This window comes from Sceloporus occidentalis, unplaced genomic scaffold, assembly GCF_023333645.1.
Source record: "Sceloporus occidentalis isolate IW3139 unplaced genomic scaffold, rSceOcc1.0.p SCAF_425, whole genome shotgun sequence".
NCBI lineage: Eukaryota > Metazoa > Chordata > Lepidosauria > Squamata > Phrynosomatidae > Sceloporus > Sceloporus occidentalis.
The window spans coordinates 64054-77803 of record NW_028317405.1 but is presented as its reverse complement, the minus strand read 5'-3'; the positions used below and the strand labels follow the sequence as shown (position 1 = coordinate 77803).

General features: G+C 40.9%; 1 protein-coding gene across 3 annotated transcripts in view; it reads right to left on the bottom strand.

The window, feature by feature from the left end:
• Window positions 1-13750, bottom strand: part of LOC149272683 (plakophilin-4-like) — a 54328-nt gene that overhangs the window by 25174 nt on the left and 15404 nt on the right. For 2 of the 3 annotated variants that reach the window (XM_089506813.1, XM_089506814.1), the window contains exons 3-6: window positions 6727-6761; window positions 2566-2697; window positions 2258-2445; window positions 897-1470 (exon numbers count right to left, since the gene is read on the bottom strand). In XM_089506813.1, coding sequence (XP_089362939.1) covers window positions 897-1470; window positions 2258-2445; window positions 2566-2697; window positions 6727-6761 — 929 coding nt within the window. The remainder of the gene's footprint in view (window positions 1-896; window positions 1471-2257; window positions 2446-2565; window positions 2698-6726; window positions 6762-13750) is intronic. The other variant, XM_089506815.1, reaches the window with a different exon arrangement.

The window sequence follows — 13750 nt, the reverse complement described above, 5'->3', positions numbered from 1 at the left end:
TAATTTTTCCGATCTGCATTTCCGGATAATTGTTTCTAGAATAATGTGCTACAGTTTGGAAATACTGTACATTCTTGCCCCAAGGCAGAATAACAGAGGGTCTGTCATAATACAGAATTAGCTATTAAAAGAACATGAGCCCGTGTAATAGCCTGTTTAATTTCCTATGATAAAGCTGAGTAGCCATTGAATCCTTCACAATTTAATTGAGATCCAGTGATGGGTGAAGTGAAACGTTGATAGATCATAAAAGCAGATTCACGATTTTCCAGGACATGTATACTTTCTATATATTGACGACCAGCGGTATGGGAGGATGGATAACTGAACAATTCCATTCCATGAGTTTATACATCCCACACACGGCACAGGGCAGATCCACAATTTAGTAATGTGGATCCTCTTCCTAGAAGTGGGCGTCCAGCCAAGATGATGGTAATAGAGCGCTTCGACTAGACATACCTTCTTATTTAAAAACCTCGCTGTAAGGAGTCATCCCTACAGATCATATACACTAGTTTCCTTTTTTATGGCTACGCAGGAACCGACAACCGAATAGCTTTTTAAAACGAAGATTAGAAGCAGCTGTAGATACGGAATAGGAAGTTTTATCGCGTTGGGCCAACGGGATTGAAAAGAATGGCACAGGTGGACAGGACAAATGGATTTAAACACATTGGTCCCAGATGTTTGCTTTTCGAAGCCCCCACATGCAAGCTGGCTCTCCTAAGAAGAATCATCACTTTGCATAAAGAGAATGCAACCAACTTTCAACTGGAACTCTGCTACCAAAAATGTATAGGTCAATCATTGATAACAATGGTATCTGATAAACCTAGTTGTTCCATATTCTAGCAAAAGTACAACCTGACTTAACAACGTATGCTTGTACTGACCTGTGAGGCTGTCAGGCCTGGGTGGAACCATTCTTTCATAAACATCGTAAGGTTGCTGACCGTATGGGTCAATGTCATGCAAGTTCCTCTGTAATGTCCCGAGATGTTGTGGAACAGCTGTCATGCCAGCCCGCTTTGGAGAAGAGGTGGAGCTCATAGGCGGTTGCGAGGAAGAACTAATTCTGTTTTGCCCATCAGATAAGTTTAGAGGTGAGCCAACACGGCCGGAGGTTCCTAAGGTTTGGTAAGATGAAGTCATGCTGCTTGGGTTGGAGTTTTGTCGAGAAGCTATGGAACCCATTCTTCTCACCGATGTTGGTGAAGTAGACCTGCGCATGGTGTACGGAGAAGCTGCTCTCTGAGAAGGCAATGTAGTAGAAGAGTACGAGGTTGAAGTGGGAAGCAGCCGTGGGTCTGTAACAGATGGGGAGCCATACCCACTTCCATGAGAAGTTCTCAGTGATCCTCTAGATGGAGAAACTCCAGATCCAATGACATAAGATGGTGACTGGGATCTGGATGGAACAGAGCTGACACGCCTCACAGCTCGGTTAGCTGCCATACTGTTCTGCGGCTGCATTAAAAAATGTATTATACATTAATAATTTAAACTACAGATTAAACAGTAATTACAATAAGGGGTACACATCTAGTATTCTGTTTTGACGCATTACCCACGGTTCATTTGCCAAGCTGTATCTTAAAACCACTAACTGGCTTTTGCTTTGATTGATGAACCTATTTTCTCCGATCCTGACAGACTAATCGTTTTTTGTAAGTTTTCATGTAAATATAGGCGCTTAACTATAACTTATGACATGTCAAAGACAGATGTGTCATAACACAGCATTTACAAGCATTTTATAACACATATACTACTGCATTAACCTGACAAAATGACTCCGTCCCACCTCTTCCTGGGAGTGGTGCTGGGATCTTAAGGGCCCGAACATAAAATAAGACTTAGGCATTTTATTTTTATCACAATAGATTGATTTAACACAACAGATACTAAGGAATGTAGAATATGTATTTGATCATGTTACAGTGTTGTAACATTGACATGTATTTGTGTCTTAAATCATCAATGCCCGTGCTTTTACGCTCATGGAACCTCATTATCTTTTATCCTGGTATTTGGTTTGAACCCTTTACTAGGAGTAGTCTTTGATTTTGTGTAGACGAAGACATTGTTCCCAGTTCTATACTGAACACCTATGCTGAACGTCCACCTTGCTTGGCAAATCAATAGGTATAGAAACATGTATGTGTTACGCCGACCATGTAGAAAGAGAACGCTCTTGCTGCAATGGTCTATTTACACGTAGGTGTAAAGTGAGCGGTCAGAACAGGCAACCTACTTGACCAAAGGTTTGTCCTTCTGCCCTCGAGCTCCTCAGCACGTGGTTACTATTGGGTCCCATGAAGGAATGATGCTGTCTTATTTCGGACTTCCCTACAGTGTGATTGTGGAAACTACTTGCTTCTTGGTATCCGCTGTCAGAGTACGAATTCATCTGCGTTGAACTCCTCGAGTTTCCGAGGGATCCTAACAAGACCCAAGAAAGCCACAAGAAGATTAGTTTTATGATGAGGGAAGTAAAGCGTACAAAATGTTTTTTTTTTTTTTTTTATTAAAGTTGTAAGTGAAAGCAAACAGAGGACAGACCCTCACTTTCATGAAGCGACGTCTGCTCTGGGGAATACATGGCAACTGGTTCTGGCTCAGATCTTATGAGGAAGTGATTGGGATTTGTTGAGTCTGACAGCCTCTGCTTGGTTGGACCTCCACTTGGCACATCTGTGAATAAAATATATCATCTGTCTGTAACTAAAACCAATAGAAACGAGGATATACCTATTAGAAACATTTCAAATCTGTGGAATAAGCTATATTTTATCACGTCAGTGACGTCACCAGAGACTGATAAATACTCTCTTCAACATAACCAAAACATGTCAAATCCACGGCACTCGGATACGCTTGATATTACAATTGTTTTTTTACTGCCCTCTTTTTTTTTTTTTTTAAGCATACACAAAGACATTTCCTGCACTCTTGCTTATAAAAGCACTTCCTGTACAAGCAGATGCTGCAACAGGAAGTGATACGGTACAAACAACAACTGCTTCCCCCATGCTACAGAAAAATAAGCATGTACCATTTAATAGTTTTTTTTTTTTCTTTGGGAAAGAGATAAATATACAATTCATCCAACACACATTATCAGCAATGTTCAAGAAAAGTAAAAAATAAAAAAGTGAATTGAGGACAACGATTTGCATGTTTTACAACAATTCTTCTTATGCGTTGGGCCAAAAGATGCTTTGAAGTGTGTATGCAGAAAGATGATTATAAACATCACTCAAATTCTGAAAGTTGAATTGCTGCTGAAATGATTGTAAATTGGAAACAGGCAAGCTGTGAAGGCTCAAAAAATATAACTGATGGGGGCTCGACGATCTCCGCTGGATCATTTCTTTAAATGAACTCATTCTGCGGAATGCCAAGAACCCATTCGGATGATTTAATTTTAGGTCTGCTGCTTGATGGCTTGAAGTGCTATGCAAATATTTTAGGCAGATGAAGGTGTTAGGGTTGCTGATACAGTCCTGATGACTGCGTAGAATAACCTTATGGAGAGACCCTGCTAAAAAAATCAGGAAGCACTTCAGGGGAAGAAAATTATTTCTAAAGAAAGGTCTACAGAAACACAAAATGGATAATAAATATTACTTGCAACTGCTAAAATAATTTGTGCCCAGCACTGCTACGGGATGAGGTCAGGAGAAAGACAACATCCAATACAATAACCGATGCATTTCGCCAAAACCAGACGGCTGTGCTCAGGAGCTGAATGTAGAACGGTGGGAGTCTAAGAAAAAAAATAGGCTAACTGCAAGTACTTAAATGCTGAAATACCACGCTGAAAGGAATTTGTTGGTTTCGTTATTATATTATTTTCTGGATATGTTAAAACATAAGAATGATCTATTCCCAAGCATCTTAGGAAAGTTGCATTGAGGTCAATGGGTAGAGACGAGTTTTAGATATTACATACAATTCTATACAAAAAGACGCTAAGATCCGGGTAATGCATCTTTTACAGCAACGCAGTACGACGAGACTTGACTTCTTCCTAATAAAACTAATGCAAGGACACCAGGACAATCGTAAAAGAAAAACATGAATATATTACAACTTTATCTAGCAGAATATTAAAGCTCTTTAAAATGAATAAAAAACATATGTAAATGAATGAGTATGTGGTAAGGCATTAGTGAAAGAGAATGCAGCTGTTGTAACTTGCCTAAGAGTCTGGCAGGGGTTTGGACCTACATGTGGAAGGTTATAACGGAGGATGGACACTAGCCAAGAGGCAGTAGGGTATTGGAATACATGCCAATATTACAGCTGAAAATGCAGGTGCAGGATAATGAAATGCAGTAACGCAAGTAAAGCCAGTACAGCCGAGCATTAATCGCTCTCTATAAAGGAGCGCTATGTATGTCTCATTGTCTATGGCTGGCGTCTCCAAGCACCAAAATCAATGATTTTAGCACTGGGACAGGCAGCAGGGAGCCAAACTCCCACGGAGCTTGCTCAACATCCTACAGAAAACGTGTGCCAGCGAGTGGCTAGGAATAATTCGAGTTATATTTCCGCTCCAGCTGGAGAGCTACTTGTTGATAACCCTAATAAATGTATCCATGCTATACTTTGATACTGTATGATACTGTCTATTATTATTTCACCTATGCAGCATTTGCTGAGCAGGGAAAGTGCGAGTGTTTGGATACACTTTTAGACTCAGAAGGAAGAAGAAGCCTGGCATTGAGATGCGGTCTTGTGAGAACGCTGCGGTCTCTCCACCTGGCAGGCAGAGAAAACTGCAATCAAATGACTTCATAGCTTCATTCTGGCAATCAATATATGAATAATCAGCACTCAGGGAGCTGGAAATAGCAGCACAAATACACTAATTACATACATTTAAATGAGCCCAATGTGACGGACGTGAGTAACATTCACATATAGAGATGATACAATTAATATGAAGCATTAAAAGCCACCTAGCCCATAAACCATATGCATACATGACAACAGTCTGTGTGTGAAGGTAAATAATTCTGTACAATGTAACGCCTTGCAGTAATCTGGGACATGGCGCAGGCCTACATAGTTGGTCTTTATATTGCAGGTGCATGAAAAAATACTGCAGTCCAACATTGTTTTTTGTTTTGTTTTTATTGCTGTTTAAGTGGCTTTGTAGGTTAAATGGCCATAAAATAAGCAAAGATGGGCAGAACGTGCTTAAAAGACTAGCCAGGTGAGCAGAGGTACCATGAAGCCACATCGAGGGTTCCCGTAAAATAAAAATGGGGGTTTTGGCGCATACTGAACCTATCTTAAGGGAAATCTAGCCCTAACTGTTGGACCTAGGGTAGAAAAGCAGGAACAGCGTGGTTTTTTTCAGGGGGAAAAAAAAGAAAGATTGCTGCATTGGTGCTAGGCATTGTGGGAAATGTAGTCTTACAGCTTACAATAGCAACAATTAGAGCCCTAGCCTAGAACAAACTTCGAGAAGAAGCCCGCTGTTAAGCTAACACTTATTAATTGAAAACATTTAGATGTTGCAAACACAGGAAAGCCACCGGAGACCATCATCCAGGCCTTTGTACTAATGAACGGACAGTTTAACAGCAGAGTACTTATTGGAAATATATTTCCATTGTGTACAAAAGGCCGTGGCGGTGAAGTTAAATCCGTTTAACGTGATGATAATAAAAATGAAAAACCTCTCTGAGAAAATGAACAGCTTCAGGTTTTATATTGAGGTTAAAGATCAGGCTGCCGCTAAAGAAGCTCATTAATTCTAACTTAACACATTATTACACAGTAAGCAGCAGCAGCACAAGAGATGGCAGGCTACTCAGAATTATCGGGGCTTACGATGAAAATGATACGGTAACATTAGGTAACGTTTAATACTTTAACCTACACTAATGCCGCTGGAATTACAGGACTGTTACAGAGTATGTCCGGCTGTCAGAGCGGTGACACTACATGGCCAGTCCCTGCAAAAAGGAAGATCCATGCACTGCGCTGCCGAAGCCGACAGTAAATGTATAAAACAAATATAATGATTGTGTGATGCTTTTAAAAACACCAGGGAGTACAATACACCCCATGCCTGCTTGCCGGTATATAATCTACCGCTTAAGCACTTAGGATTCACATTATCTTTTCACTTATACCGTAGCTAACAGCCTCCTAAGCACAATGCAAAGAAGAAATTGCATCAACTATAAAATGCATCCATGACACTTTTATAAATCATTTAATGCGACGCCAAGTTACAAAAGATATATATATATATTATATATATCAGGGCACCAAATTTTTAGATTTAAAAACTATACTCTCAGATAATTATATAATAATAGAGCCACACGGTGAATCAAATGAGGCCGTCGCTGCTGTGAGCAAATCCGCACTTTAACATTTCACCAGCCAGGAATCAGACTGAATACAAATTTTTTGGTATGCTTCTAAATGATATATGGGCGCATACCACCAAATAGTAGCTAAAATACTCACAAATCCAGTGATCAGAGTTACTATTAATAAACCGTAATTATAACTTTAAGGAGATTTCTTATAGATCATGAAATAGATTTTTTTTTCTCCATTCATTTTGTTGTTAAATTCCGCAGGCATAAAAGTACTGCAGAAACCATTATTGTCGTGCTGAGCCCCGATGTTTTACTCCGTATCATAAAAGAAAACCAAAGCATGTCCAGACATTGTGCATTTGAAAGCTCATACCTGCAGATCTCCAGGGAAATGACTTTTCAGTGGAGCTGTAAAGGAAAGAAAAAAAAAAAAAAGTGTCAGTGGCAGAATAAAGATGAAAAGAAAAAAAACAACTTTTTGCATTGCAGTTAATTTACAGGAATTTTAAGAGGGACGTGGGAGGAATTATACACATAAAACATAATGTAAGATATTTGTACTCCATGGTTTTATATTTTGAGTAGTGAAAATAAAACGTAGAAAAAATGTAAAATAAAAATATATATAAAATAGCCTCATAATGTATCTTTTGACAGGGGGGGTTGATTACATCTTGAATTGTAGATGTTGAAACAACATTGCAGGGCGCTATTAAACCTCGCAGCCTGGTAAATTTTGGGTGGGGGAGTTTAACATTTCTAATCTGCCTATAAAAATTCCGGTGGCTAGGTTACTTCCTCGAGCAGATTACACATTAGCCAAGCACACAATACAATACTACACAACAGCGCAGCGGGTCTGCCAAGCACACAATACTACACAACAGCGCGGCGGGTCCGCCAAGCACACAATACTACACAACAGCGCGGCGGGTCCGCCAAGCACACAATACTACACAACAGCGCGGCGGGTCCGCCAAGCACACAATACTACACAACAGCGCGGCGGGTCCGCCAAGCATACAATACTACACAACAGCGCGGCGGGTCCGCCAAGCACACAATACTACACAACAGCGCGGCGGGTCCGCCAAGCACACAATACTACACAACAGCGCGGCGGGTCCGCCAAGCACACAATACTACACAACACCTTTATCATTAAATACAAAAATTTTAAATATATTCCCCCATGACACAGGACAAAAATAAAAGAAACCCGTGACCACTGCTCCATTGTTCTTTTTTTTTCCTGTGTCGTGGAGGAATATATTTTTTTGTATTTAGTAATAGCCCTCCTCATCTGTTTCTGTAAGTAAAATTGTTCTGTTATACACTACTTGTTATGTCTTGTCTACCCATTATACAGCGCTACAGAATATGATGGCGCCATATAAAATAAATAGTAATAAAGGTGTAGTTTTACTGCCTTTTATTGTTTTATGCCACTTATAACGTTCTATTTGGTTATCATAATCATTCTATTCAGAGCAGTGGCGTCGGCAGGGGGGGGCCAGAGGGGGCCATGGCCCCCCCTACATCATGTTGTGCCCCCCGGTGTGCCCCCCCAATTGAAACGCCGGCTTTTTTTTTTTTTTTTTTAATAGACCCGGAGGAGAGAGTGAGAGGCGCCGAGCGGTTGCTGAGGAATAAGTTCTCAGCAACCGTTCGGCGCCTCTCACTCTTCTCCGCGACCGCGAGGCCTCTTCCTGGTTCGCAGTGCCGGCATTTCAAGCCGAGCGCCGGTATATGTCGTCATATCCGGCGCCCAGCAGTGAAGCCGGCAGAACCAGGGATACAGAGACCTCGCGATCTCACCGCTGGACAAGCCCAAGGTAAGTGAACTTCAAAGGGGGGGTTAGAAAGTTAGGAGGGGGTTAGAGAGAAGAGGTAGATAGGAAGTGAGAAGGGGTAGATAAGGATAGATTGGGAGGGAGAGGGGGTAGATTGGGAGGGAGATGGGGGTGGATGGGATACATTGGGAGGGAGAGGGGATAGTTAGGATTGATTGGGAGGGAGAGGGGGTAGATAGGATTGATTGGGAGGGAGAGGGGGTAGATAGGATAGATTGGGAGGGAGAGGGGGGTACATAGGATAGATTGGGAGGGAGAGGGGGGTATATAGGATAGATTGGGAGGCAGATGTGGTAGATAGAGAGGCAGATGTGGTAGATAGGGAGGGAGATGTGGTAGATAGGATAGATTGGGAGGGAGAGGGGGTAGATAGGATAGATTGGGAGGGAGAGGTCTTTATGGGACAAAAACGGCGTACGTTCAGCTGTTTGGGGACAAAGTTGACATAATGTGTAACTTAGGTGCTGGTCAGGTTCTATATGGGCAGTGTGGACACCAGGGCTGGCTTTGGGGTGTGTGACCAGTGATCTATGCCTGTAATTTAGGGGGGTTTATCTATACCTTTAATGCAGAGTTTATATGTAATTTCCAATTGATTTATATCTGCAAAGCTGGGTTTTGTGTCATTCTGTTCATCTGTATCGGCTATATTTCCATACATTATTAATGTTTACCTGCAAATATAGGATTTGCATGTCTTATTCAGTTGATCAATACCTGGAGTGCTGTTTCCATGTGTTGATTATTTGATCTAAACCTTCGGTGCTGAAGCAGGGGCTAATATTAAATAATGAAAAATAACTGTCACTTTAGCTGTTATTTTGAAATCATCTTTTAATCACAGTCTTTACTTCAAAGAGATAAGTGCATATTATGTAGTTAAAAATGCACGTCTAACGTGTGTGTGTGTGTATATATATATATATATATATATATATATATATATATATATATATATATATATATATATATATATAGTGTATATGTACCGTTTTATAATTGGCCCCCCTACTTTGGTCCCTGGCCCCCCATGTGCCCCCCCTAAATATGAAACCTGGAGACGCCACTGATTCAGAGAAAGAGCGCTTGAATCGTACTGTAATATGCGCTGAAAAGCTTTCCTTGTATGAACTTCTGCTCGAGAGGAGAAGAGCGAAAGGGGAAAAAGAAAATTGATTTTATTTCCACTTGTGTTTTCTTCCTTGCAGGGGGCACGGAGGGGAGGCAACCTAATTTACCGATAAAAGATTGCCTCTTGCATCTGTCATGTGGCAAAATCGCTTAGCTGTGCTTTATCCTAAATATCAGTATAAAAAGCAGCGCCATGTGGATTTACAACGGGTTCAGCTTTTAAGCATTGACTGAATTCCCACTTATAAAATAAAATTAGATAACAGATTGATGCAAGTTGCTTGTTTTGTAATCAAAAGTACAATTCTGCATCGCAGGTCAATATACGGCGTTCTGTAACATACGCTGTAATTGGCCCAAACTGCAAAATGTTTTTGGTTTTTTTTGCAATTAACCAAAACATGGACTTTTAAAGCCCTTTGAATAAGGAAATGCAAATAAGAAACATTAAAAACTATGCTGGAGGATCCGGTTTAATACAGCAGATTTTCTCATTGTACAACTCCATGGAATAGGATGGTGCTATCTGGTTTCAAATTGTTGTCTTGTCTTCCCATAGTACAGCGTTGCGGCATGTGATAGCGCTTTATCAAACAGGTCTGGTTAATGGTATATTATAGCCTCCTAAGAACTGAGTGTAACTTGCTAACGCAGTAGACATATATAAGCGATTTTGAAGCGAGCTGTGATCAAGGTAAACATTACATGAACAGACAGTAAAGTACATCTATTTTTGGGAGAAGAAACAAACATTGTCTGCTACAAGATCCTGGATAAACGACAGGAAGGAATCAGTTAATCATTGCTTTATAACGTATGAGGACGCCTGAACATGTCTAAAGCCTTGAAACACGGTGTCATTTAAGGTGCACTCAAGGCTTTACGGCCAGGATCCCCTCCCCACACATAGCCTTTTGTGTAAATTTAACCCTTGTAACTTTAACCTATCACGGTAAGCCTGGTGCACTTCGTAACCAGTCGGCAAACAAGGTGTGGAGCTTTTTCCTCTCCCAGCAGTTATTGCTCGCACCCTCGAGTAGAGTGTTTTCTTCAAGTAATTGCATGATTTTGACCACAGGAACCCCGTCAACTGCAAAACTAGCGTGGAGACGTAATACTTGCTCATTCATGCCCACGGTGTGGGGCTAACTAGACATTTAGGCAGAGTTAGCCCTCTGTGGGGTAGAAGGGAATGTGGGTGAGGAGTAGATGTTGCTAAACACTGCTTCCACTGAATGGAAAAAGAGAGGGGTCACTGAGACCCTGAGAACCGGCACTTCACCCAGAGACTCCAGGTCAAACCAGGAGAGTTCCCAGGTGCGCCGATACCACAACACAATCGATGAGTATTTCCTCAAACATTAAGTGTATTGTGACATAACTGCCGATAGAAATTCTCTTCTTCCTCTCTGGGCATCATGTAGCTTTTACTCATCATTTTTTGAAAATGTGTGACATCATAGGCCCACCTCTATCACTGAACTAAGATCTATGCACAAAGGGCCAAAATCCAGGCCCCGAGGGCTACCAACATGCCGGGACCTTCAGATATCCCAGCCTCTGAAAAGGCAACTCAATAAAAATGGTTGGAAGTCATTAAATTACTCACGTGTCCAGCACGGATATACAGACATCATGGTCAGTCTGTAGCTCTTTGGGGATTACTTACCTAGTGCTTCAGGCTTAAAGCAAAAATCTTAAAAACTACTATTGGTACTTCTGCATTAAAAAAAAAAAAAAATGTATTAAAAGTATAGCTTTATAAAAATAAATCTAAACCTCAAAAATCTGTCCGGGGAATTCTACAGCAATTCTACAGAACGTGGCCTAATCCCGATTACTGCCTCCTCGTTACGGAAACAAAGATGCTAACACCGTGACATTTCCATTAACACAATTCTTAGGCAGAACATGCAGGTCCAGATGGTGCTTTAATCAAACCATTTTCTGTTTACTAAAGGTTCTGCTGCAAACCCTGATAACACATGCTATGTACGTGCCCAGGGGACCAACAAAACCCAGAGGCAGATCACAGAAATAATAGTTTGTAAGCAGGGAACAAGTGAAACACATCTGGTCTACAATCCCAGCGTCTATCGTAAAAAAAAAAAAAATGGAAGCCATACAAGCTCAGAGCGATATCCCTATGAGGGTTAATATAAAGTGCTTAGTCTCAGCTCCTTCACGTTCAGTCACTTGCGCCACCTAATCATATGACGATCTAGTCATTATAGCATAGGTATTCAGGAAAGCCAATCAGAGGCAGGATAACATTTACCCCTGTGGGATGAGGGCTGCACAAAAGTCCTCGGGGGCCACTAGCATGCCAGGAATTCTGTGTATCCCGTCTGTACAAGTAGCTTAATTCATTTTTAATAGAGCTGTTTGATCAAGCCGGGATATCCAAATAACGGTGGTCTGTTTATGGCCCTTGAGGACTGGAGTTGTGGACCCAGGATTAGGTTATTCCTGCAGATTATTGGCAGCAAACTAGATAAAAACACATCTGTTTCAGAGAACAAAATTAAATAGTTAAAAATACATAAATTAGAACCATGTAACCGGACAACATAAATTACAATATATGGCAATGCCTAGAAAGTGATTAAAACTGCAGGATTTGGAGATGGAACTTTTAAGTGTTCGTCATAACGATTTACAGAAAGCCAGATGTTTTTGTAAATCTATTCATGTTATAGTTTAACCTTTACTTTGTATATTTACTTTGATCAAATGCATGTCTGGTCACTCTCCAGGGTTGACCTGGAGGCTCCATATTAAGCGTGGCTTCTCGGGAACTCCGGGTGACTTTCCTCTTTCCCCGGGCATCTGGCCACAAAACAGTGTTATCCCTTCTGGAAAACCCAATAAAAACAGATCTTGCAATAGTTATTAATTTTGTTGTAATCAAGCAAACCGTTCACCTCATTAGTCAGGTTTGTGTGTATTCTAGACATAAGTACAAAGAAGATAAGCACAGTATGTGTTTCAAGGAGCCAGAACCACTGCACACCTGAGCTAGAGAAATCGCAAGCAAACACTTACATCAAAAGTTACATTTCCCTGAATGATGCTGATGAAGGTTCCTGGTGGTTGGCATTGTGTGACATAGCAGAGAGGATTGTGGTTACGTGTGCAGCACACCCGGCAGTCACATTTGGAGTTTTTACCCCTACCCCAGCATAGAGATAATAAAAGAGAAACTCTTCACCCATACAACACCTAGACAATAGGCTAGCACAATGTACAGGTGAAAAGATATGCCCTCCACAAAGTGACATCACTTCTTCTACCTGGTGATGTTATGTCCTGGAGTCATTAAGTCTTCGCACCTCGCTTGCTCCTGTACAGTCTCACATTCGTAAAGTCATGGAACGTCCCTGACTGTAATCCTAATAATCGTCGGTGCTAATCTATAGCGTGGAAAAAGAACATTTTCCTTCCTTATTCTGTATTTCCCTCAATCTTAATGCTGGTATTGCCTCCCGCAAACACTGCAGTGTGATAAACTGACCAGACTGGTTCCACGATCAAAAGAAGTACTATTAACCCAGCCACCTAAAACCATGATTTGCTGTTAAAAAATCCATTAATGACAAAGTGGAAACTGCCAAATCTGGCATGCAAAACTAAACTCAATTTGCGTATTGTATCGGATCCTCTTATATACTATACCCATAGAGAGAAACGTGGAGTAATTGGAACAAATATCCCACTGGTTTCCATGGTGATTGTTCCACATTTAGAACCTGCGAACTTCCCAGAGTAGGCTGCACGGAGCACTCCCTCTTCTGGTGGCTTTGAGAAGGGGTAGGACTAGACATGTATGGCTAGCCAAGCATAGGGATGGGGCTATCCAGGCAATATTAAGTGGACAGGAAGTAGGAGGGTAAGTGGACAGGAAGTGGGTGTGATCAAATGCCACTCCACTGTCTAAAGAAAGGTGAGACTGACCCGAAGACCTGGGGAAGCAGCACTTCACCTGGAGACTCCAGGAATGCCTTCTGCCTTTATGAAATTAATAAAGATGAAAACATTTTTAGTTTAGTTTGTGGAATATCTCCCATGCTGTTTATCCCGCCGTGCCACATCTCCCAAATATTGTCAGTTTTGAATAATTTTATTCCTCCGATGTATTTGAGCCTTTGCCTTGATCCTATTCTAATTAAAAGATTAAACCCAATTATACTCATGCAACATAGTAATGACGAGCCTTTATAAAGAAATTATTTTCATGCAGATTTTTTCCATTTTGTTGAATCGTACATTTTTCCCTAATAAAGAAAAAAAAAAAAACTACACTTAGATAAGTTATTTGCCAACATTAACATCAAAATGTAAAGGAGGAAAAAAGTATCCTGTCAAGATGTGCTGAGAAAGTTTTCTATTATAGAATTCACAACAGAAAACATT